Source organism: Rhinatrema bivittatum, chromosome 6 (assembly GCF_901001135.1).
Source record: "Rhinatrema bivittatum chromosome 6, aRhiBiv1.1, whole genome shotgun sequence".
In the NCBI taxonomy this organism is placed as follows: domain Eukaryota; kingdom Metazoa; phylum Chordata; class Amphibia; order Gymnophiona; family Rhinatrematidae; genus Rhinatrema; species Rhinatrema bivittatum.
In genome coordinates, this window is record NC_042620.1 from 296326282 (window position 1) to 296351085 (window position 24804).

Sequence of the window (24804 nt, forward strand, 5' to 3'; positions counted from 1 at the left end):
CTGAGGGCTGCTGCTACCACCACCATCACCTTGGTAAACACTCGAGGAGCCGTTGCTAGACTGAACGGGAGGCCCAAAACTGGTAATGTTCGCCCAAGACCATAAACCGGAGAAATCTCTGGTGACTCTCCTGGATTCCTATGTGTAGATAAGCTTCGGACAGGTCCAAAGAGGCCAAAAATTCGCCTTTATGGACGGCCGCAATGACGGACCTCAATGTTTCCATGCGAAAACGAGGCACCGGAAGCGCCCTGTTGACCGTCTTTAAGTCTAGTATCGGACAGAAGGAACCTTCCTTCTTGGGAACCACGAAATAGATGGAGTATCGTCCGGTCCGATGCTCGGACATTGGGACCAGAACAATCACCCCTAGGTCTTTCAACCGGTTCAAAGTCTGGAGTATCAACTGTTGCTTTAGCTGGGACCCGCAAGGGGACACCAAGAAAAGGTCCTGTAACGGGCAAGCAAAATCCGACATGTAACAGTGTTCTATGATACTTAGAACCCACTGATCCGAGGTGATTTTGACCCACTCCTCGTGAAACAGAGAGAGACGTCCTCCGATCTCTGGAACCAAGGAACGGGCCGGCGCACCTTCATTGGGCAGACTTGGTGGTAGCGAAGGATTGGGAGTTTCCTGTATGGAGAGGCCGCCTCCCACGAAAGGAATGGGCCCAAGCCTGGGACCGTGAGGGCTGCTGCCGCGGAGCAGAGGACAGGGTCCTACCCGTCTGGAAACGGCATTGACCCCGAAAATGACCCTTGAACGATCCAAAAGTGCGAGACGAACAAGGCTTATCATCTGGAAGTTTGTAAACCTTATTATCCCCCAAGTCTTTAATGAGATGTTCCAGATCCTCACCGAATAACAAGCTTCCCTTAAATGGGAAGAAACCCAGCCACTTTGACGTGGCGTCAGCCGCCCAGTGGCGGAGCCAAAGAAGCCTTCTAGCCGAAACTGCAGAGGCCATCGTGCGAGAGGAGGTACATAGGAGATCATATAACGCATCAGCCGTATAGGCCACCACTGACTCCAAACAATTCGCCTGTTCTAGTTCTGTCGAGGGAAGATCCTGAGAGGTGAGCAACTGCTGCACCCACCGAAGGGTAGCCCTCTGCATGAGACTACTGCACACTGCCGCCCTAACACCTAATGCTGAAATCTCAAAAATCCATTTGAGAAGAACCTCGAGCTTCCTATCCTGGAGGTCCTTCAGAGCAGTGCCTCCCATAACGGAATGGTCGTGTGCTTAGCCATCGCAGAGACGGCAGCGTCCACTTGAGGGACCTTCAGCAACTTTAAGGAGTCTTGCGGAAGCGGATAGAGCTTTTCCATGGCCCTACTAACCCTCAGGCTGGCCTCTGGCACGTCCCACTTCCGAGTAAGCAGCTGCCGAAACTTCTGATGAAAGGGAAAGGCTTTAGGTGGAGCCCTGAGCCCAGCAAGAACCGGATCCCCTGGGGAAGGATCCGCTACTGGCAGCGGTGCCGGAATAGCAAGCTCTTCCAGAACATAAGGTATGAGAGGGTCCAACTCCTCCCTGCCAAATAATCGGAGCACCTGTGGGTCAACCCCTTCTACGAGAGCAGCATCTTCGACCTCATTGGCCACCGTGTCCACCGAGGGCGGGTCTTGGGGCACAGGATCCTGGGAGATAGCTGGTGGTGGAACCGGAATAGGAGCTAGACGGGGTACAGGTCCCTCTACAGGTCTAGGTACCTTAGCCGGTGGGGGCTGCTGGCCATCGAAATCCGCCTCTGCCTCTAAATAGGCTTTATGCAGCAATAAAATAAACTGTGAAGAAAAAGGATGCTGGCGATTTAAGACCCCCCTCCCCCCCCCCCCCAAGGGCAAGGCAGGGCTTCCGATTCTGCCAAAACTGGGCATTTGGGGCTTAAATTATGAGGGGAAGTGGCGGAGGAAGATCCCCTCCCCCTAGAGCTTGAGCATCATCGACGCTGGAGGAATTCAAAATGGCTGCCATTCCCGCGCTAAGCGGGGACGGGGCAGGCTGATGAAGAGGAACCGAGTGAGCCCTGCCGGAGCCACGCGCACGCAGCAGAGACGGTCTTCTGCCTGAAACAAGCAGATCAGAAGGCCCTTCGCCCCCGGGGAGGCAACGAAAACAGAGGCTGTCTCGGGAAAGCTGCGCTGCCGGCTCCCCACACGCCGAACACCTGGACCCCCGCGGCATGACAGAGAGAGAGAGAGAGAGAAAAAAAATCTGAAAGATCTCCTGTGCCGGGTAATGAGAAAAAATCAGGCCTTGCTTTTATCTTTATTATTATTATTATTTTTTTTTTTTTTTTTTTACAAAAAAATGGAGCCACTACCTCAGGGGAATGTACCTCCCTGGAATGCCACTGTAATTTAGCTCCCTTCAGAGGAATTAAGCGTCTCTGGAATCAGAGGGGGGAGGGACCGGCCCACCGGTAAATCCCCCCCTACCCGGGTATTAACAAACCTCCTCCGGGTAACAAGGCTTATGGGCACAGGGACCGTACTTCTCTCATATAATTAAAAAAAATTTTTTTTTTTTTTTTTTACTTACTAAAAGTTGATCTAGTCAATGATCATCAGGGATTAAAGAACCCCTTTGCTGTAATAGAAAGAAAACACTCAGCTTTAGAGAAGATCAGGACCGCAGGGGATGTCTTCCTTCACCTGCTGGAGTCAGAGAAATACTGGAGGATCGCAGGTGGCACACTGGGTTATCATAGGGTGCGCCTTGAACTTTTTTCTCTGACTCCACCTGCTGAAAGGGAGACACAACCCAGCAGTCTGGACTGATCCTGGTACGTACAGGGAACCGGAATCAAGAAGGAACTGCCAAAGGCTTCGAGATTAGGAGAAGCAGCAGCCAGAAGACAGGACTCATCTGCCCTCATCGCACACGAAGGAGCGAACAAGAGCTCCTTTGTTGCGTTCCTTCGTGCACGCGACGGAGGGCGCGTACCTCTGGCACGTGACACCTCCGGCATCAGTCACCAGCTCTTCCCCTCCCCGTGTTGATGACATCAGCAGGGGGGGCGGAGGACAGACGCCTCCGATGACAGCAGAGCCGGGGAAACAGCTGCGCAGAGCAGGAACAGTGTCCGTTTCACCCACAGCAGGGGCCCAAGAAGTCAAAGGGCCTGATGTTCCAGCAGGGCAGACAGCCTCCATCGAGGCAGAGCAAGTCAGGAGCTGGAAGCGCAAGGAGCAGGGCACAGGGTCTCTCGCTCCAGGCTGAGATAAAAATAAGGGCGAGATGAGGAGGGGGGAGGGGAGGGGGGAGATAAGCGCCATGATTCTTCATTGTGGGTGGGTGAGGGAGGCTGGGAGGCAGCCGGAGGGTTTAACAATCATGGCCGGGGGGCACTCTTTCACGTTTTAATAAGGTTTGTGGGGATGGGGGTAGGAGACTACGGGCTGCAAAGACTTTATCATCACGCTTTGGGGGGTAGGAGGCAGGGATTGGCCACCCTCTCGCCTTACCTTTATTTTGTAGGGTCTTGCCGCACTACTTAGCCAGATAACTTTTAAAGATATCCGGTTAAGCAGCCTGTTATCTGGCCACACAAAGCCGGATATAGCTGATATTCGGTTAGGTTAGCCGGATAAATCATCCCCTCCCAGGATGGCCCTTGAAATGCCCCTTTTTTTATCCGGCTCACTATCACATTATCCGTCTAACTGGCTTTTGCATACGGGCCCCATCTATGGTTAAGAGCACTACTTTCCCAGCAGAAATCCCTGTAAAATTACCTTCACTGAAAGGATGGCATGCAGGAAAGTTAGGCGCATTAAGTTATGTACACAATTTTAGCAAATGTTTCCAGAGAAAGCTATGCCCAGCCCTCTTCCCCACCCAGACCTCATGCTCCCAACTGAATCTGCCCAGCACTGGATGCCAGCGCGGAGCGTCTTAAAGGTTTACTGCACTCCAGGAATGCCTCCAGACCCACCTCTTTTTACAGGGGTAAACTTTACCTGCACAACGATTTACCTACACAAAATGTACCCGCCTGGGGGAGGGGGGGGGGTGTAGAAGTTCAACGCCGAAGGTTTGGCCTGACAAATGTTTTGAAGATGGACCTCAAAGTCAGCGCATGAGACGAAGAACCAGGACAAACAGGGCAAGCCTCTCCCTACATCTGTCCGATTCCAAGCAGAGGTCTTGCAGCACATCGTGCCCTGGGGCAACACATTGGAAACGCCTAAGAAGCCATAGCTACAAGTTAAGAGAGGTTAACTTACAACTCAAATCAACTGGTCCCCAGAAGAGTGACCCAGCCTGCCCCACCCTGAAACAAAGCCCATTCTCTTCCCGCCACTCCCTTCCATGAATACCTATTAGAAAGCTGAAGGCGGCACATCATTACTGATGCACCCCCCGCCCCCCAGCTGTGAAGTCCCCAGATCTCATCTCCATGCCCTCCACTAATTACCCCCTCCCCAAAACCGACACCTCCCCCTTTCTCTGACATACAGGGTGGCCGCTTGTACCTTCACTTCCTCCTCTGGGTCACCCCCAAGGTGTTTGGTTTTGCACTTGCGTTTTCCGGCAGGTTTCTCTGGGCTTCCGTGTCCAGGCGAGATCTCCAGGCACTCCTTGGAGAGGCTGCTTTTGAATTCAGAGTGCCTCCGGGAGTCCCGGCTTGGAGGAGATATCTTGCCTCTTGCCCGCATCTCCGAGGCTCTGCCCACGGGAGAGCGTTTCCTCTTCCGAAGCCTGAAATCTGATGTTTGGAAATCAGGTGAGTAGGCAGCAGAGGAAAGACACCTGAAAGCTAGCAGCGACTATCAGCTAAAAATCCCTCAAGCCTACCCTAAATGTTGTGTCTCCCACTCTGTCTCTGAACACACAGCAGGACCCAGAGTTCAGTGCTGCGCAAATGTGTCTGTCCATGTCTAGGACCCCCGGCAGGCCAAGTGCGGACAGATACCTATGGGCATGGTTTCGCAGAAGGCTTACTCCCCCATCCTCTGCCCAGAGAAGGGAGGCTCATTGGCCACATGGCTCGTCATAACTGCCCAGAGGTGACTCTCGCCCTCGTGGCCTAAAACCCCAGAAGATTCTGATCTTCGCACATTTGGTCCTGCAGTTTAATGCGAAAGCAGGAAAGAGATGGTCAGAACCGCTCTCTTCCACTGGAAAAGCATGGAATGCTGATAGCCAAGGCCTGCATCCCAGCCATTATATTCTTACAAACGAAGCTGGTACCAATAAGATCAAGTCAATTACCAACACCATGTGTGGGTCAAAATGTCACAGTGCTCGCAGTTGGGGGCAGCAAACATGAACAGCAGGTCCAAGGAGAACGAGCACTGGCACAGTGAGTGACTGATATTGAAGAGGCAGAAAACATGGAAATGGATAACAGCAGCTAACTGCTGAGCAAGGAAACAGTTGCCAAGGCTGAAGAGCGCCATGCCACGGGTACTCGATTCTCCTCGCGGCGGGCACTGCCACCCAAGCTTCGCCCAAGCAGGAACGAGGACGAGTGGATGGCGACACCGCAGGCGCCTGAAGCACCGTGACCTCGTCGCCTGCTTTGCTCTTCCTGAAACGGAGGCAAGCATGACTTGGGGAAATAACGAAAAGGGCTACAAGAGTGGCAAAACGGGGGAAATCCCAGGAAAAAAACAAAAACGGGGCGCTATATTTCACATGGTACACAAGGGAGGTGAAAACAGACCGAGAGTGTTATCTGCATCACGTGTGTCGCGTGCATGGCCTGTTCTAAAAAGTTCTTACAAAAACAGCCAAGCCTCCTGCTCAAAGCTCGATTCATTCCACTTGGCAGCTGGGACGTTGCGGCTGTTGCAAGCATTGGACACCTGAGTGCCAGCGACCAGGCCCAGAAACAGGAAGACACCTCCAATGGGGAAAAAACAAAACCGCCAGTGCTTCAGCTGGTCAAGGCTCCAGGAAGCGTCCAAACCCCAGCACGCATCTTACGCGCTGCAGGCAAAGGGAGAGGAAATTGCCTTTCGCCTTCCCCCCTGTTACTCTGGGGTGTGTCTGCCTATTTGTTTCCTGTTTAGAAGAGGCCGGGCACACAGAAGTGCCGCCGGATCCAGTCGCCGAGCAGGGCAAGGCTTTCTGTGCTAGGGAGGCTGACCCGGCCCAGATCCCCCCTTCCTCGAGCATGCAAGTGGCTCTGCACTCCTGCCGTGGAGTCTGGCACAGTGCGCTGCACGTCCCAGCCTGTGAGCGCACCCCCCCCCCCCCCCCACCGTGCACAGCAAAATCCCCTGTTCTTTCCAAAGGAAGCCCCCAAATGTCACAGCAAGGGGACTGCTTTAGTGCACTAAGCGATACCCACATCAGTGGCAAGGAAAGGGGGCTGCAAATCCCCAACATCAGGACATGCAGACCTGAGCTGTGATGGGACAATAAGGAGCTGTGAAAATACCACGACCGTTCCAAAAAAACAAACCCCTTTTAGCCGATACACGGACAAGCTGCTTCTGCCTTTGAGGCATTCTCGTTTGTTTTTGTTTTTTTTTTGACCCAGCAGTTTCTTCCTATCCTTTTGCTCTTCCAGCTCCGTCGGAAACAGGGATGGGATCTGGAGCCCTCAGCCTTCATTCTCAACTACCCGAGGAGTTTCTCCTCTATTTTATATCCCATTCTCTCAACTTATGTTTAGCCCAGAGACCAAGTACCAGAGCTCCTTCAGGAACCCTGCGATCATGGGCCCTGAATCCAGCCACTAGGTGTCACCCTTGCGCAATGATCCAGATTCCCCTTTTCCTCGACAGCATCCCCAGCCAACTAGGGACGTGGAGGATCCGACTTAGGGATATCAAACTGAGGATCTTCTTCATGGCCAGTGCACTGCACTTGCCACCAGGCTGGATCCTCTGCGCCATTCCAATTCAGGGCTTCCCAGACCTGTTCTGGGGACCACAGCTAGTCAGGTTTTCAGGATACCCACAATGAATATGTATGAGACAACATTTACATATACTGAGTCTCAAGTTTATGCATATTCATCTCATGCATATTCATTATGGATAGCCAGAAAATCTGACTGACTGTGATGATCCCCAGGACAGGTCGGGGGGGGGGGGGGTCAGAAGCCTTAGACGCTGTGGCTACAGGGAAAGGGTTTATTAACAGAGGGGAGTGTGTGTGCAAGACCTGTTTGCTGCCTCTACCTGCTTTGGCTCGCCGCCTCCGATAGCAGTAGGGCACTTCCTTCTCGTCCTCTCGTTCTGTCAAGTACTCCCCATTCTGGTACTTCCTGTTTTTCTGCCGTCTCCTCTTCCTCCTTTTGACATGGCCTTCCTCATCCTCACCTTCCAAGGCGGCCCAAAGCTTTCCTGCGGCCCCTGTTCTCCGAGAGCCCCTGAGGTAGTGGGAACTCCTCTCGAGCACGGGCCCATCTCTTGCCTTCCGTCCGTGATACCGGGACACTCGATAGCCCTTCCTCAACTTCCGCCTCTTCGACGGCACGTCTTTCTCCTCGTCTTCCTCCAGCGTGGGTAAGACATCGTGCAGGGAGTCACCGCATAATCCTGCTACGCCGGCAAAATGGCTGCTGAGATTTCCTACAAGAGAAGGGAAGAAAGATTAAAAAAAAAAAAAAAGAGAAAGCAAACCGCGTTTAAACCAGCTAAACAACGCAAGCCAAATCAGGACTTAAAAGCAACAGACCCTCCCAATGACTGGAGTGTTGGTAAATCTCTCTCTCTCTCTCTCTTCCGGCTTTCTTCTCATGGATAAAAACCAGTTTAAAGAGAAATGCCCATCTCCTCTCCAGTCCATCCATAAAAAGGGAGCATCTTTCAGTATCTTTTCATGTTATGGTGCACCCACAAATTCCTGTGTTCTCACTACTGGACAATTGACCAAAACTGTTCGGAGGAGGGGCAGAGTTAGCTTCACTTATGAGGCTAACGCTGGGTCGGGCCGAGGGCTTCCCTAAAGTTAGCCGGTTAGACATAAGTAACTATCAATGGTGCTGCCGTGCCACTGAATATACCTTGCTAGTTAGCTGGATGTGTCCGTTTGGCTAACTAGCCGGGTCGTACAATGGCTGAAACCCAGAGATACACACTTCTGCTGAAGCCTAGCATTTGATTTAAATCCACCATCACTGTTCAAGTAGAAGCACGGCCTATGGTCCTCAAACATCATACCGTGCACGGTGGTTGGATCCATTTCTCTGCCCTTGGTCTTAACCTGCCAAAGATGCTTTATTTATGTTTAGAAACGATGCCAATCACCTTATACTATGATCCTACCCTGTTTAAATAAATCATCTTCAGGGTAGGCGTTACTGGTATGCTTAGACCGCATTTACACGCTAGGTCCCAGATGCTCACTTGACAGCCCACACGCCAGCTCTGTGCAGCCCTCCCTCAATATGCCACAATCAAGCTGCTGCTGCTGGGGAGATGGGCAAACTCTCCTGCCGGCAAGGCCGAAAGAAGGCGGCGGGGAGGTCTGACCGCGGGTAGCGCGCCTCCTTTCCAGTCATCTCCGCTTCCATCTCTACCAGTACGGGAGAGCTGTGCTCCCCAAAACCACCACAAAAGTGGAAGAGCGCAGGAGCTGGGTCTCCCTCAAACCCAGGACATGCTGCAGGCAGAGCTGCCCGGCTGGGGGAAATAAAAGGTACTCTTTTCAGAGGGGGGGGGAGGGCAGAAGAGAGGCATAACAGAGACAAAAGGGAGAAGGGGGGGGGGGGAGAGGCAGTGAAACGTCTTCTCTAATACTGAAATAATAATAAGGCTTCTGAACTCTGCTGGTAGAGTTCAGAAGCCTTATTATTTCTACCGTGGTATTATTATTTCTACCGTGGTACAGTCTGCCACGGTAGAAATCAGCAGCCCAGTAGTCATGCATTGAAGAGTCTCAGCTCAACAGCCACACGTGGCTGCAGTTTAAGTGTGGACTTTCTTTACTCCCATGTTCTTCCTGATTTTGTTTCAATTATCTTTTTAATTAGATGTCCAGTGGTTTTTTGTGGAGATGTACATCGCTTTGAGAGGTTTACTGTAATCTGTAAGGCGATTCTGAAACGTTTTTAAATACATAAAATACCTGTTTAACCTCAACTATTTCTTCAACATTTTTGTTGCGTTTAGTTATTATGATGCCCGTTTATATCGTTCTTTGTCTGTTATTCTGTAAACCGGAGTGAAGGCAGATTGCTATACTTCGGTATATAAAAGACTTCAAATAAATAAAATAAATAAATAAATAAAAAGTGCAGATCAACAAGGAGAGAAAAAGAATAAAAGAGACACGGGGCCAGGGAAAAGAGGCAGGTGACAATATGGGAGGATGAAAGGAAGGCCCCAGACTGGCCCTGCCCCATCGCACAAGAGATGGGGGCGAAGAGAAGGAGAGACAGGCAGGGTTGGGGAAAGGACGGCAGCGAGCTTCACCGAGCCCATGCGACGGTGAAAAGCTCGTCCCAAGAAAGTCCCTACCAGATCCCACTGCCTCCGCCTGGTTTGTGGGCAGGCAGGGATGGCCACGGCACAACCAGATAGACTTTGGATTTTGTAGGATTCAGAGGCTGGAACGAGGAGATGGGGAGGGTGTGGTTGAGAACGTCCTCTCGCTGGCGAGCTCGCCGTGCACGCGCTCACTCTGTCTCAAGAGAGCAGTGCGTGACCACCAGCACTGTGAACCTCTGACGACTTGATGGTTCATCAAAGACCGTCTTCCTGGCTCTGACAGTGGCCAACTTGGAAGGAGGCAGCAGATCCCTATAGGAGAGTCCATTCCCCATCTCTCACTCCCAGAAGTGTGATGTGGAGACACCTAAAGCTTTCTGGCTGGGGAAGAAAGCCCAGAAGAGGGAGAGGAGGAGGAGTAGAGTGAGCTATAGCAAGTGAAAAGAGAATGGACTGGGAAGAAAAGGTGAGATACAGTGGTGGTGGTGGGTGGGGCACATAGGTGAGATAGAGGCAGGCGAGTGAGATTTTCTCCACTTTTTAATGTCTCCATGAGAGACAGAGAGAAATTACGACTGGAGGTGTGTGCGTGAAGAGTGAAAAGGAGACACAGAGAATATAATTGTCTCTGCAAAAGGGGAGGGGAGGTGAGTCTTTATAAATCAGTTTGTGTGCATGTTCATCTGTCTGTGAAAGAAAATAGATTATGGGTATTTCTGAGTTTGTGTGAGCAAGGATGTAGCTGTTAGCATCTGTGTGAGACAGATTGTGTGTCTGAGGCATGACTGTACTTGTATGTCTGAGATTTTGTGAGGGAGGCTGTATCTATGAGCATGTGTATCTGAGGCTGTGTAAGGATGTGTGTGTTTGAAGCTGTGGCAGTATTGGTGTGTATTTAAGGCTGTGTGAGGGAGGCTGTAGCTCTGTGTGTGTGTGTGTGTGTGTGAGGATATGTAAGTGTGAGCGACTGAGTGTATGTGTTTGAGGCTGTGGCTCTATTTGTGAGTGTGAGGTTGTGTGATGGACGATGTGGCTGGAAGTGAATGTGTTTGAAGAAGCTGTGGCTGTACTTGTGTGAGGGAGGCTGTTACTATTTGTATGTCTAAGACTGTGTAAGCGTGTTCGTATGTGTGTGTGTGGCTGTGTGAGTTTATTTATATACTCCTTTCCTAGTCATTCAACCATTCAAAAAGTGGTGAACAATGGAAACATACATTAAAACAATAGCTCTGGCTATACTTGTGTGTGCACGGTTGTGTGAGTGTGTGTGGTTGAGGCTGAGGCAGTATTTGGGTGATGGAGGATAACATTACATGTCTGAGGCTGTGACTTGTGTGTGTGTGTGCAAGCCTGTGTGAGCTGTATATGTGTCTGGGACTGTGTACATGTATGTCGGGTATTTGGGGTTATGTGAGGGCGGCCATGCTTGCACGAGGCCGAGTCAGTAAGGAAGGCTGCCTGTGATCACCGTTAGACAGTGTAAGTTAGTGTTAGTAAGAGAGAAAGGGTAAAATATAAAAAGAAACAGTGCTGAAAGTAAGATGAATGAGCAGAAAGACAGGAGGACCAGAAACTTAAAAAAAGACAGGAATATTTCTTTATTTAATAGATTGGTTACCCACATTCTTCAAAGATCGAGGCTGGGTACAATAAAGATATTCATAAAAACAAAAGGGCATAACACAAGAAACAGCAACAAATATAAATCAATAGCTGAAAAACAATGAAAAAAACTCCAAACATATAAAAATACAATAAATCCAAGGACGGTAACTTTAAAATGAGAGCGTGAGTGCATATATATGCAGAAACTTCAACTGCGCACGTACGATTTAAAATACACCAAGCATGTGTATGTTTTCTCTTAATTTGAAGTGCTTACAAGAGCAAGCGCACTTTGTGTATCTTCCTTTGAGCTCTGTTTTAACACGCGCACATAAGTGGAGTTTAATACATGTGTGCGTGAAGGACAATCCTAGTTTTACCAATTAGTCCACCAGTTTGCCCAGTCCATCTCGAGGTCATCCAGACCCCTCTGGTTCTTCAGCCTGCATTCCCTCCAGGTTACCCAGACCCCTCCCCCCCTGTCATTTTAGGCCTAAATGGAGATTTCTGCAGACTTACACTCCATCAAGAGCAGAAGTAAAGATATGCGGTTAACAGCCCGCTGCGCACTGCGGCCGCCGGATTTAAAATATGGATTTACGAGCATTCATGTTGGCCCCGTCATGGAACACCCCTGCTATGCCCTGACTCCACCCCTTTTCCCCTCGCATGTTTGGTTCCTCAGGCATACGCATATACGCATGTAATTGGGACATTTTAAAATAAGAGTCCCTCACCCTCGCCCCAGTTACCTCGCACAACTAGGCCTTCTAATGCGAGCAACGCTTTTAAAATTCACCCCTAAGCGAGACTGGAGATTTCAAACAACTGGAAGGACATCAGACAAAAAAAAGAAGTAACAAGAGAGAGGAGGACTTAAATCTGTCAATCCAAAGGCATCCCAAAAACGTTTTTTAAATAGTGACGCATCTGTCATCAAGCAGAGGTGTTCTGGCAGCGAGTTCCAAAAGTTGGAACTGCAACCGAGAACACCCGCTCATGGGTTTCCACAAAATGTGCAAGCGTAGGAGAGGACACTTCCAACAACCCACGACTTGCAGATCTGAGTGATCAAGACGGATTTTAAATACGCAGGATCGAGCTAATCCATGAAAAATTGGTATTATAAATGAATTTATGGATTAATATCGCAATTTTAAAACTTAACCCACCATTGAGTTGGTAACCAATGCAAAGAACAGAGCACAGATGTTATAAGTTCACGAACCACAGTACCAGTTAAAATACAGGCAGCAGAATTCTGCATGATTGGCAAGGCTCTTAGGGAACTGGCCGGAAGACCAGTAAAGAGAGAGCTACAATAATCCAATACAGGAAAAACCAGAGTCTACAGCGTAGCATGAAAGTCACAAGGATCAAGCAACAGTTTTAACCTATGTGACGTTCGTAGCTTCAAAAAGGCTGATGAAACGGATTTTATGTGAGGGTGCACCGAAAGCTCGGAGCCCAAGGTCACACCTAGATTCTGGTCTTGCGACTGAATAGGCAACTGATGGTTCTCCAAGGAGAAAACAGAGGGAATGTCTGATGATGAAAATCTACTCAATATGAATAGTTCAGTTTTGCTTCTATTATGAGCCAATTTTTTATGGTAAAGCCATTGTTTGACTGCTGAAACGGTCAGAAACTTAAAACGTTGTCTGTCAAGACGATGTAACCAGTATGAAAAGCTGATTGCCATCAGCATCTATTTTATAATCTACACCTAATGCAGCAGGTAAGCTGCACAGGAGGGCCGAATATGTGTTAAAAAGGGCTGCAGAGAGCGCTGAGCCTTGAGGGACACCTGCAACATTCTGAAGTGGAGGGGGAGAAAACAGAAGGAAAGAAAACCGTTGCAGTTGAATAATAATAAACAATAAATAAATAAATCACACGAGAGAAGGTCAGAAAAGCTCTAGCTGAGTGATTTCTAGTAAAAGTGTGTGCTGCTGTAACTACTCTATAGTCAGTCCAAGAGTTAGTCGCGGCCCTTGAAAATGTCACCAAATAGTGTGTTTGGCCCCCCAGGCGCCCTCCCTTGCTTTCCACGTGTCAGGGTGTTGCAAGCCGGGAATGAGGAGCCTCCCCCTGTCCCAATTAGTGGCTACCGTGCAACCACTCGTGCATGAAACACACTGGGGTCCTGCATGCTAGCTGTGGTCACATGGTCTCCTCTCAACCAGTCACAAGTCCAAGGTTTCAGAAGTGACACTCGCTTAAGATTTATCTGGGGGGGCGAGGGCAGAGGGTTGGCCCCCTTGCATTTGTGATCCTGCTTGGCTTTGACAAAACTGGGGATCACATGAAGATTTGCACCCCCCCCATCCCAGGCTGGCAGCAGAGTGGTTGATCTTCAGGTGGTAGCAGCTTCAAGTGACACCAGATGTGACTGTTTAGAGGAGGTCAGATTGGGGGAGGGGGCACTGGCCCCCCCCCCCCCATAGCCTCTCCCCAAAATACGCCTTTGCATTTCCATATTAACCAGTCAGGCTGCTGTGTGAGGATCCCATGCCAGGAGGACAAATCTTTAGGTGGAGTAATCTTGGTGGTGGGTAGGGATGGGGGCAAATCTTCCATTGAGTACAACTAGAGGGAGGGCGGAATCATCATGTAATCCGAATTTGGAACTGGAATGTCCATAAAATGCAATGGGGCAAAACCAGGCCCAGCTTAGCCTCTTTCTTATGTCACGGCACAAGTTGGCGACTACAAGAATGCCACCAGAAACAACAGCAACTCGGGCAGCTGCGGGGGTATCCCCTTGATGATTACCCACCCCTTGCGATAACTCTGGGTAAGTATGTCGGGTGCCCTTTATCGATAGTAAAAGTATTTTTGCTAGATCTTTCCCTGACTTTAAATGAAAGTGAATTTTTGTATGGAACCAAACTATCGAGGCTGTCTGCAGAAAGCTACTAAGATTTGAAAGGCGGAGGCAAGAGGCAAATCACCTGCTGTTAATACAGCGGTGTGGGGCTGGGCAGGGCTTCTCTGTTATGCCCACCCACCCACCCACCCAACTTCCTTTTGTCCCATGTCCGTGCTGTACTGTTGCCGTTCCGGCCCCGAATCAGCGGACACATTGCAGCCTTTTCTACATGCACCAGCGGGCGAGGGTTGCAAACAGCTCACCTGACTGACTGCGGGTTCTGCTGGTCAGGACCACGGGGATAAAGTCTTGAAAGCTGCTCTTGCATTTCTTCTCGGCGTAGTCTGGGAGAGGGAGAGGCAGAGAGTGAAGCAAGGGAGGAAAAACACCAACGTGAGAGCCCTGGAGAAATCAAGACTGCGAAAACTACAAATCCTGTTCAGACAGAAGTGACGGCATGGTCCTAAGGAAACTGCACGGTCAACTTCTTAGCTTTGCCTTCCCCCAGACTCTGCAAACCTTCCAGCTATAGTTAGTACTCGAGATATGTTGGGGGGGGGTTTTTTTCAGTCCTTTTCTGCTCAGGATGAAGGATGGCTGCCCCTTTGGTGTACACGTTCTGTGCATACTCTGTGGGGCGCACAGGACTGCAAATACAGGCCTAAACTCTTGGGCCACTCTTGACAACAGCTGCCCCCATGCTTGGCCTTCTTCCCGGCAGAGGACGTGTTCCCAGAGCCACACCCCACAAATCCTCTGCTCCCTCCTTGCAGTGCATGCTGCCCTCTCCTGGGCTCTCATATTATTGCACGGGGCTGACTTTCAATAGACGTACCTGGCTAAAACTGGGTTTCAGCCAAGTCTGCCCCGTTTTAAATCAGGCCTCTCTAATCCGTCCGGCCAAATTCATAGAACTCACAGATTACGCAGGCAAAAAAAAAAAAAGAGGCTGGTCAGAAGTGACCCGGGGCATAGTTCTCAAATGTAATTTGACCTGACAAATCCAGACGCTGCAACAGCAGGCATAAATTTGGCACTCCAGGGCCTTCATCCCTCCTAAAAGTGGTGCAGGGGATATACAGTCCTCCTCCACAGGATTTCCCCCCCCTTTCCTCCTGCCTGAAAGTTCAAGTTGCCCTGCTGAAGATTAAACTGGGATTTGGGGGGAGGGGGCAGGCAGCCAACTGACCCCCCTCCCTCCCCCCACAAGCTGAACCAAGACAAGGCTGTACCCTTGCCATCTCATGGCTCAGCTTGGGGAGGGGCTGTGGGACCTCCCCTCCCCCACCCCACCTGCCATTAATCTTTAGGCAGGAGGGGGGATCCCGTGGTGGAAGGGAGAGGGGATAGCCAGGGGGTTGGCGGCTCCCTCCTGGACGTCCAGCTTGGGACTCTGGAGAGGACCTAGCACCGACTTCCAGCTCTAGCTGGTTAAGATCTGAATGAGTGGCCTAAATTTTAGGAGAATTTTCTGCTGAAAACCTAACCAGTTAGGTTCAGCTGAAACTTCATGTAACGATAACCAGTTAAACCAGGGCCAGTGGAAGGCTATTAGCCCCCTAGCCCCCCCCCCCCAGGTTCTAAGAGCAGTCGTGGCTACCTAACTCTCAGCCCTCCCGGAACAATCCTGTAAGCACCCACAGCTGGACAGAGAGAGGGCACATAAATGCTGATTTACCCAGATAAAAGGACTTTCTGAAAAGCGCCCACCTTAAAAAGGTTGCACAAGTAGGCAGGGCTCCAAAGGAAAGCCTGCTCCTACTTCGAGAATGAATGCAAGCCCATGGATAAACTTTGCACCAAAAACTGCCCCTCGCCACTGAACATTAAACTTTGTTTCACATGTATACGTGAGCTGAAACAATCCGGCCTGGCTCAGGTTGCCTGGTGCGGAGCTCAGTTACATGATAAAAACAAAACAAAAATGAAACAGATAAGTATGGTTTCATTTCATTAACTACTTAACAGAAAGCATTTTAAAACCTAGAGAACCTCTCCATAAACTACATTTGACAGCCTTGTTATCTGGCAGGATCAGCACATTTGACTTCTCCCGCTGGCCAGCTCTAGCGGGCACTACATATACCTGTTCACAGGAGGAACAGCCACTTCGCTCAGGGGAGGAAAACGTGACAGGCAAATAACGCTCCTACTTCCCAAGACCAAGCCCAGCACTGCCCCCCATCTCCACATATCCCTTTTCTTCCCTCCTGCTGCATCTGTCCGCTTCCTTGTTGCCCCTTGGTCCCATGGCTCATAGCTGTTGGAATGGGGTGGGCCCACAGGGGCCATGACCGCCCCCCCTAAAAAAAAATGTGGCTGCCACCAACAATGAGGCCTGCCCCCTCCTGCTCCTCTTTTCCTAACCGAACAAGTGCTACAGCTTAAAAAGGGCCTGAAAGCACATGTAGGCCCTTTGTGGTCCTGTACCTGCACTCCACCCCACCCCTCACACGGAAGACAAGCCTCACTGGGACGAATGGGGCAGTGCATTATTTTCTATTCGTGTTCCCCTCTCCCCTCCCCCGCTGGCCACCACTGCCCCGATCCCCTCACTCCTCCTCCATATTCTGAAGGGAGGAGGAGAATCACGGCCTTGCAAAGCATCGGCTTGCTTTCCCCACCCCCCCCCCCCCCCCACCACCAGCTGCCAGTGTCTGAATATCATTTGGGCACCAACAGCCGAGGAGAAGGAAGCGGCCTGAGGAGGAGCGAGGGGGGATGGGGGGCAACTGCCAGGGGATGCAGAAAGGAAATAATGCGCCATCCCACCTGCCACTAGTGAGGCTCTTCTTCCAGAGAGGAATGAAGGTGAGTCAAGGTGAGGGAGTGAAGGAGGTGAGGGGATCATGGGAGGGGGCGGGAGTGAAGGAGCTGGACGATGGGATTGTAAAGGGTGGAAGTGAAGGAGATGAGTGAAGAGATTGGGAGGGTGGAAGTGAAACATGGGGTGAGAGGACTGTGACGGGAAGGGAGTGAAAGAACGAGGGGATTGTGGGGGTTGGAGTGAAAGAGGTGGCTGAGCAGAATGTGGGGGAGAGGTCGGAGTAAAGGGATTGTAGGGGGGTGGGAGCGAAGGGATCAGGTTGATAGGGGGAGGGGGGGGGGGAGAGTGAGGGGATAGGAGGAAGTGAATGCGGGAGAGTGAGAAGAGTTATTCTTCCTGCACAGTATTTTAACTTGAATTAGAAATTGGCTTTATATGGTCTACATGAAGAATGGATGTTAAGGGAATGACAGTTGGGGCAATTTGCATGGTCCCTCCCCCAACCAAAAAGGCATTCTACTCCCCCTGCCGCCGCTTGTCTTTGCGCAGTGCACTTTTCATTGTTCAGAGTGCCGCCAGTGCCACAGACAGACCGACTGACCGACACAAGCCTTATATTATATATGCAAATATATATATATATATTTATAACTTTTCTATACCGAAGTTCAAATAACAGAGTTAATTATCACTCTGGTTTACATTGCAACCATAAAACAGTGACAAAGTTGTCTTACATAGAACAGGGGGAGAGAAAAACTTGGATACAGCTTAAGCATGGGGAGTAACGTGTCAAAACTGGTAAGAATTGATAAGAGTTGGCTTTTTGGGGTAACAAGGTATTCCGAGGGAGGGGGTAGGAATGAGGGATTGTAAGGGGGTTGGAAGGTGGGGGGGGGGAGGGTAGTGGAGGGTTACCATAGATTTAATGAAACTAATATACATATATTAAATAGCTTAGGCAGCGGAAGAAAAAGTGCTTAGGCATCTGAGCTTAGGAAGAGAAGGTCCGTGGAGGATGAGGCAAGGACGAGTGTATATATATATATATATATATATATATGTTTCAGAAATCATGTCACTGGTCTGGTGAATGTGTCATCTGTGATTTCTGGGGATAGACTGCTAAAAAAAAATCCCCAAAAGACAAAAACATAAAATGTATAAATTAAAAGAAATCTATACTGCATTGGCCAAAGGTAATGTTTGAAATGACTGGCTGGCCTCTCTAGCTGGGCTGAACTCTTGAGTTTCCCCTTACAACTCACCAGACAAACACATTTCATATCTGTTTGTCGTCTCGGTAACAGTGAAACAAACTCTCTCCATTATCAGGCATGTTGTGAAGTAACACAAAACCCTGCAAAGACATCACTCAGAGCCTATATAGCAAACCTCCCGTACCAAAACAGCACTAACTCCTAGAACTCAAACAGCAATATTCTTAACTTTGAAAAAGCAACACTGCAGATATTACACTGGGTCCTAGAACAGCACTGCTATTCTTCCCAGCAGGGAAAAGGAGTAGTCTAGTGGACAGAGCAATGGGCTAAGGACTAGGGAAATCACTTCCCCCACTGACACTCCTTGTGATCGCTTTATCTCCTGTCACCTCAGGTTTTCACTGATATTGTAAGTTCTTTGGGGCAGAGACACTGCATCACAATTCTAAAAATGCTGCAAGATGCCTTGAACATTATTTGGAAAGGCAGGCTAAAAAAAATCCAAATTAGCAGCAATACACTTCCTACTGGAAAAACAGAACAAGCTGGAATACACAGAAACTATACATTAGAGGATACTTCACGGCAGTCATGCACACAGAACTCAGAAAACTCCTCACCAAATACAGAATACGTTATCACAAATTATGAACAGAAATATACAGACAAAAACTGAACTCTTGCCCACTCCAGCCACATCCCCCTCCCATCCTGTTGCTGCAGGACAGAATAGACGGGGCTGGATTAAGGAGCAGAGTGGCTCTGCCTGCTCCATCCTCACACCCTTCCCTCCTGTTCCTTGCATACTGCCAAAGACGTGAGAGGCTGAAGCAGGAAGTAGATGGTTGTTCTCTGCTGCCTGAGATTTGGGTCACTAGAACAAATCTCTGCATGCACATGCACAGGGAAGTCTCTGGTTCCACCGTCAAAATGGCCATGCTCTAAGTGATTTCTTATATCTTCCTAATGGAAGACTGTTATCTTGTGCACTTAAATGGAGAAATTACCTGATAATTTTGTTTTCCTTAGTGTAGACAGATGGATTCAGGACCAATGAGTTATCCTCCCCTGCCAGCAGGTGGAGACAGAGTCAGGTTTCAAAGCTGACGTCACCCTACATACACACCTGAAGTGACCTCAGCCCTTCAGTAATCTCTTCAAAAGCCACTGTGAATATACTATTGAAAAAACGATTAAAAACGGATAACCGTAACTTTACTCAACCAAACAAACAAACACTGAACCCCAGTAAGGTTATAGATGCCCTGATCTAGGGATTGGGTGACAGCTTACCCATAATCTCTTGGAATCGATATCCACTCCACAGGTGAATCCTTGGCACTGTTCTTGGGCAGCAGTGGGTGGGATGCTGAATCCATCTGTCTACACTAAGGAAAATGAAATTATCAGGTAAGTAATTTCTCCATTTCCTAGAGTGTAGCCAGATGGACTCAGGAACAATGGGATGTACAAAAGCTACTCCCAATCGGGGCAGGAGGCTGCCCGCAGTCCGGTTAACACCGCCCTTGCAAAGGCTGCGTCCTCTCGGGCCTGAACGTCCAGGCGATAGAACCTGGAGAAGATGTGCAATGAGGACCACATCGCCACTAGGCAGATGTCGACAGGAGACAGCAGTCTAGCTTTCACCCAGGATACTGCCTGAGCCCTTGTGGAATGAGCTTTAATCTGAAAAGGTAATGGCTTTCCTGCCTCCACATAGGCTCCCATGACCACCTCCTTAATCCAGCAAGCTATGATAGCCTGTGAAGTTGGCTCGCCCTGCTTCCTAGGCAGTCCATCTTTCGGACTGGTTCTGAAACTTCCAGATACCGCACCAAAAGCCTACTGACATTCAAATGACGGAGGTGGTGTATTCTTCCGCGTCTTTGTACTTATCTATGGATGGTAATGAAATGGACTGATTCAAACGAAAGTCTGAGACTACCTTGGGCAAGAAGGATGGAAAGGTACGAAGCTGTAATGCTCCTGGAGTCATCCGGAGGAACGGTTCCCGACACAACAATGCCTGTAGTTCAGAGATGCGACATGCTGAGTATATAGCCACCAGGAACACCGTTTTCAAGGTTAATAAACGCAAGGAAAGACTGTGTAGCGGCCGAAAGGAAGGCCCTGCCAAAAACTCTAATACTAGATTAAGATTCCACAAGGGAACCGGCCACCATAGGGGTGGCTGGAGGTGCTTCACCCCTTTCAGAAAACAGGCCACGCATGGATGAGCTGACAGGTGGGCTCCATGCACCTCGCCCCTGAACAGGAGAGAGCCGCTATCTGGACCTTCAAGAAGTTAAGGATGAAACCTTTATTCAAGCCATCCTGCAAAAGTTCTAGAATTAGTGGGATTTTGACCATTCGAAGGGAAACACCACATTCCTTGCACCAGGTCTCCAATACTCTCCAGATCTGCACATACGCTAGGGACATAGAGAACTTCTACGCACGGAGTAAGGTGGCAATTACTTCCGCCGAATATCTTTGCTTCATCAGGTGAGCCCTCTCAAGGGCCAGACTGTAAGACAGATCTGAGTCGGATCCTCGTGAAGAACAGGTCCCTGCTGTGGCAGGTCCCTGTGTTGTGGAAGGCACAGGGGGTCTCCACCAGGAGTCTCTGCATGTCCGCATACCATGGATGCCTGGGCCAATCTGGAGCTACTAGTAGGACTAATCCCCTGTGGTGCTTGATTCTGCAAAAGACCCTGCCCAGCAGGGGCCATGGAGGGAAGGTGTATAGCAACTCCTCTTCTGGCCAGGTCTGAATGAGAGCGTCGAGCCCCAGGGACCACGAATCTTTTCTGCCACTGAAGAATCGGGGAACCTTCACGTTGTGAGATGCGGCCAGCAAGTCAATGGACGGGAGACCCCAGTGATCTAATACTAGTTAAAGGTTTTGGCCGACAACGCCCACTCTCCTGGATCCAGACTCTCCCTGCTTAGAAAGTCTGCTCTGACATTGTCTTTTCCTGCGATGTGGGAGGCTAGGATCATCTGTGGACGTATTTCTGCCCATTCCAAAAGGAGGTCTATCTCCTGTGATACTTGATATAGGCTACCGTCATTGCATTGTCAGACATCATGCGGCCTGCTTGACCCTGGAGAATGTGGCTTAATTGTATATATGCCAATCTGACTGCCCGGGTTTCCAGGCGGTTTATGTTCCAGAGGGTCTCTTCCTTGGTCCAACGTCCCTGGGCCATCAGTTCCTGACAGTGAGCTCCCCAGCCCCGGAAACTCGCATCTTTTGTGAGGACTAGCCAGTTCAGAGAGGACAGGGGGAACCCCCTGCCCAGATGAGCTTCATGCAGTCACCACTGGAGTCAAGAGCATTCTTCCGCCGGTAAGTGGAGGTGAATCGAAGAGACTGCGGGTTCCAACGTGACAGCAGGGAGCGTTGAAGAGGTCGCATGTGTGCCCTCGCCCAAGGCACTACTTCCAGGGTTGCCATCAAATCGAGAACTTGAAGATAGCTCCACATCGTCAGGTGTATCGTGCTCATCAACTGACACACTTGGGACATCAACTTCCTTATCTGTGTAGTCGGAAGGATGATCTTACTCTGCTTGGTGTTGAAACAGACTCCCAGATATTCCAAGGACAGGGAAGGTTTGAGACTGCTTTTGTCCACATTTATGACACAACCAAGTTCCTGAAGCAAGGAGGTCACCCTGTTGATTAACTGGAGACTCTCTTCCTCGGACTTTGCCTGGATCAACCAGTTGTCCAAGTACGGGTGCACCAGGATTCCCTCTTTTCTCAATGCTGCTGCTAGAACCACCATAATCTTGGAAAAATGTTCTGGGGGCAGTGGCCAGGCCAAAGGGCAGTGCCCGAAACAGATAATGGCGACCAGTACTGCAAAGCGTAGGAAACCTTGATGTTCTTGATGGATTGGAATATGTAGGTAGGCCTTGGATAGGTCCAGGGAAGTTAAAAACTCTCCCGATTGTATGGCCATTATCATGAAGCGTACGGTTTCCGTGCGGAAATGAATCACTCATACATGTCTGTTGATACTCTTGAGGTCCAGGATGGGGGCAAAAGAAACTTTCCTTCTTGGGTACGATGATACAGATGGAATAACGCCCCGTATTTTCTTGGGGCGCAGGTACTGGGATTATAGCCCTTATCCTGAGGAGCCTTAACAGGGTAGCCTCCACTGCCTGCTTCTTGTGCTGGGAGTGGCAAGAAGATATCATGAATATATCCTGAGGAGTGCTGCAAAATGCCAGCACATATCCTTCTCGTATGACCTTCAGTACCCATTTGTCCGAAGTGATCTCGACCCACCGTTGGTAGAAGAGGGACAGTCAATCCTCTATCTCCTTGTTCCAAGGGTGGCTCGGGATGAACCTGAACTCAAGCCTGCCCGTCTCTTAGACTGTCAGCTCCAAAAGGACTAAGACCTCTGAAATGTTGACTTTCTGTAGGGGCAAAAGCATCGGGAGCTCCTGGATCGACCCCTCATAGGTGAGGGGTGTTGTTACTGCTTTCTCTTATCTTCTGGAAGCAGGGGAACTGGAGATTTGCCCCATTTACTGGCCAGTTTTTCCAATTCGCTTCTGAAGAGAAGTGATCCTTTAAAGGGCATATTTGTGAGATTTGCCTTGGAGGTTGCGTCTGCTGACCAATTCCGCAGCCATAGCTGTCTTCTGGCCACCACCACTGAGGCCATCCTCTGGCCGAAGTATGGAATAAATCTGAGCCTGCGTCAGCTATAAAGATGGTGGCAGGTTCCATAACCACTCTGGAATTTGCCCCCGGGTCATCCACCTCCAGAGAGAGGAGCAGGCACGAACGAGCTACCAGGGCACAACAAGAAGTAATCTGTAAGGTCACTGCTATTGCGTCAAAGGCCATCTAGCTTGCGCATCCTTTAAGGTTGCTCCTCCCTCCACTGGGATAGTTGTTCGCTTAGAGACGGCACAGACCATCAGATCCACTTTAGGGAAATGCAAATGTTCTCTCACTGCCAGATCCAGTGGGTATAGAGCTTCTAATGCTCATCCACCTTTAAAACTTGCTTTTGGGGCATCCCATTCCAGGTCAATCAACTCTTCGATGGCTTCCAGTACTGAAAAGTAGCAAGAGGCTTTCCGTAGGGAAATCAAAATGGGATTCTTCTGTCACAGAGTCTTCCCCAGGAACTCCCAGCATCTTCAGGGTCTGGGAAACCAGGGCCGGCAATTCATTTCTATGGAAAAACTGTAACATGGTCCAATATGGTTCTAAACCAGGGGCAATTTCCCCATCTTCCAAGAAATCTGTATCCTCCTCTTCGTCCATGCCGTCTGGGTCCCTGCCAGGGATACCCTTGGTGAGGCGAGGCATGCCTCAAGGTCTGCCGATAGGACTGTGAGAGGAAGAGCTTACCGGCTGAGGTTCTGTCTGGAAGAGGCAAGTGAAGTGGCAGACTGCGCCTGTACGAAGGCTTGAAAGCCTTGAAAAACTTCCACCCAAGAGAAGGCAGCCGGGTGCATGCCCAGCCCAGGAGGTATTGGGTTAGGTGCTGCCAAACTTCCCTCTCCCATGGATGACCCCGTCCTGGGGGTACTCAGATCCAGGGTACTTCCAGTTAAGGCTGTGGCTGACCCATCCTCTGACTGGAAGAAGCCGAGCTTAGCAAAGTCTGGGGAGGCCAACGCTCCCTGGGCTTCCTCAAAGTGCTGACAAACAAGAATCCAGGTTAGACTGTGCAGTTTTAATATGACAAGCAGTGCAGAGAGAAAGGCTTTTATGTTTCTTTGCTGCCGGAGCCAATGGCGAAGGTAACTGCGTGTTCAGTCGGCTCACGCTTACAATTTTGTGTGCACAGGTTTCGGGCACCTACGCAGGCTGCGGCAAGGTGCACGCATGGCCCGTGTGCCCGGCTTTTCTTGTATTCTGCTCCTAGTAAGTTGTGCGCGTACGTACGCGCATGGCATTATGTGCACAGCACGTGTACAGAGCTGACACACTGCACGTACTGATGCTCTATGGAGGGAAATACAGCATGCACAAAGATGCGCCCAAGATGGCGCCGCCATGGCCTACCACGCAGTGTGCCGACCAAGCCTAAAGTGGACCCTAGCCTACCGGGAGGCCGCTCAACCCGCTCAAAAGACACTTCCCCTTATCCAATGGGATCGGGAACGATGTCGGTATGGCGCACCGTGCAAGGAGATCGGAGGAAGTGTTATTGAAATCCCTCCAAACATTTCCAAATCGAGAGGAAATTCTCTTCTTTTTATTTACTTACTTACTTGGGCCCAGCGCTTACCGGATGAGTACAAAGCCGGTCTCCGGCTGCGGGGGGGAGAGGGCTTTGGCAGTCATTGCTGTGCTCTGCTTCCTGCACCTGCTGCAGCAGCAAAGTCCATGCCGGGAACCGGCTACCAGACCAAGGCACACCTCTGAGGGATCTTGGAAATCACCACAGGAATTCTCAACTGGGGGAGAGACATTTAGTTATCACCGCAGGAGAGCGGGGCTCAATTTTCTCTCCAATTTAAAAGTAGAATTTCTTTTTCCAAAGGGTACAGCAATCCCCATAGGGAAAGCATGTCCTCTATCTGCTGGAGACAGAGAAATACTGAAAGGCTTAGGTCACTGCAGGAGTGTATGTAGGGTGACGTCAGCTTTGAAACCTGACTGTCTCCATCTGCTGGCAGGGGAGCATAAACCCATTGGTCCTGAGAGCTACATGCTAGGAAAAGCCTGTTTGAAATTTGACTTCATAGCCCCTAGACCTAACATGTCATTCTATCCTCAGTTCCCTCCCAACCCCCAAAAAAATTAACCTTGTAAATGAACTTGTCCTCTGATCAGGGCTGGAAAATTCTCAGGCACCAAGTTACCTGGGCACCTAGAATTTGGGGCTTAGCTCTCAATAAATCCCAAGGCTGACAAGTAGCTGCCACTGCAGGTCCCAGATGCCAGGCTA

General features: G+C 49.9%; 1 protein-coding gene across 4 annotated transcripts in view; it reads right to left on the reverse strand.

Moving 5' to 3' along the window:
• BCORL1 (BCL6 corepressor like 1) overlaps positions 1-24804 on the reverse strand; it is a 68400-nt gene that overhangs the window by 23158 nt on the left and 20438 nt on the right. For 3 of the 4 annotated variants that reach the window (XM_029607406.1, XM_029607407.1, XM_029607409.1), the window contains 3 exons: positions 14144-14224; positions 7151-7543; positions 4490-4722 (listed from right to left, as the gene is read on the reverse strand). In XM_029607406.1, coding sequence (XP_029463266.1) covers positions 4490-4722; positions 7151-7543; positions 14144-14224 — 707 coding nt within the window. The remainder of the gene's footprint in view (positions 1-4489; positions 4723-7150; positions 7544-14143; positions 14225-24804) is intronic. The other variant, XM_029607408.1, reaches the window with a different exon arrangement.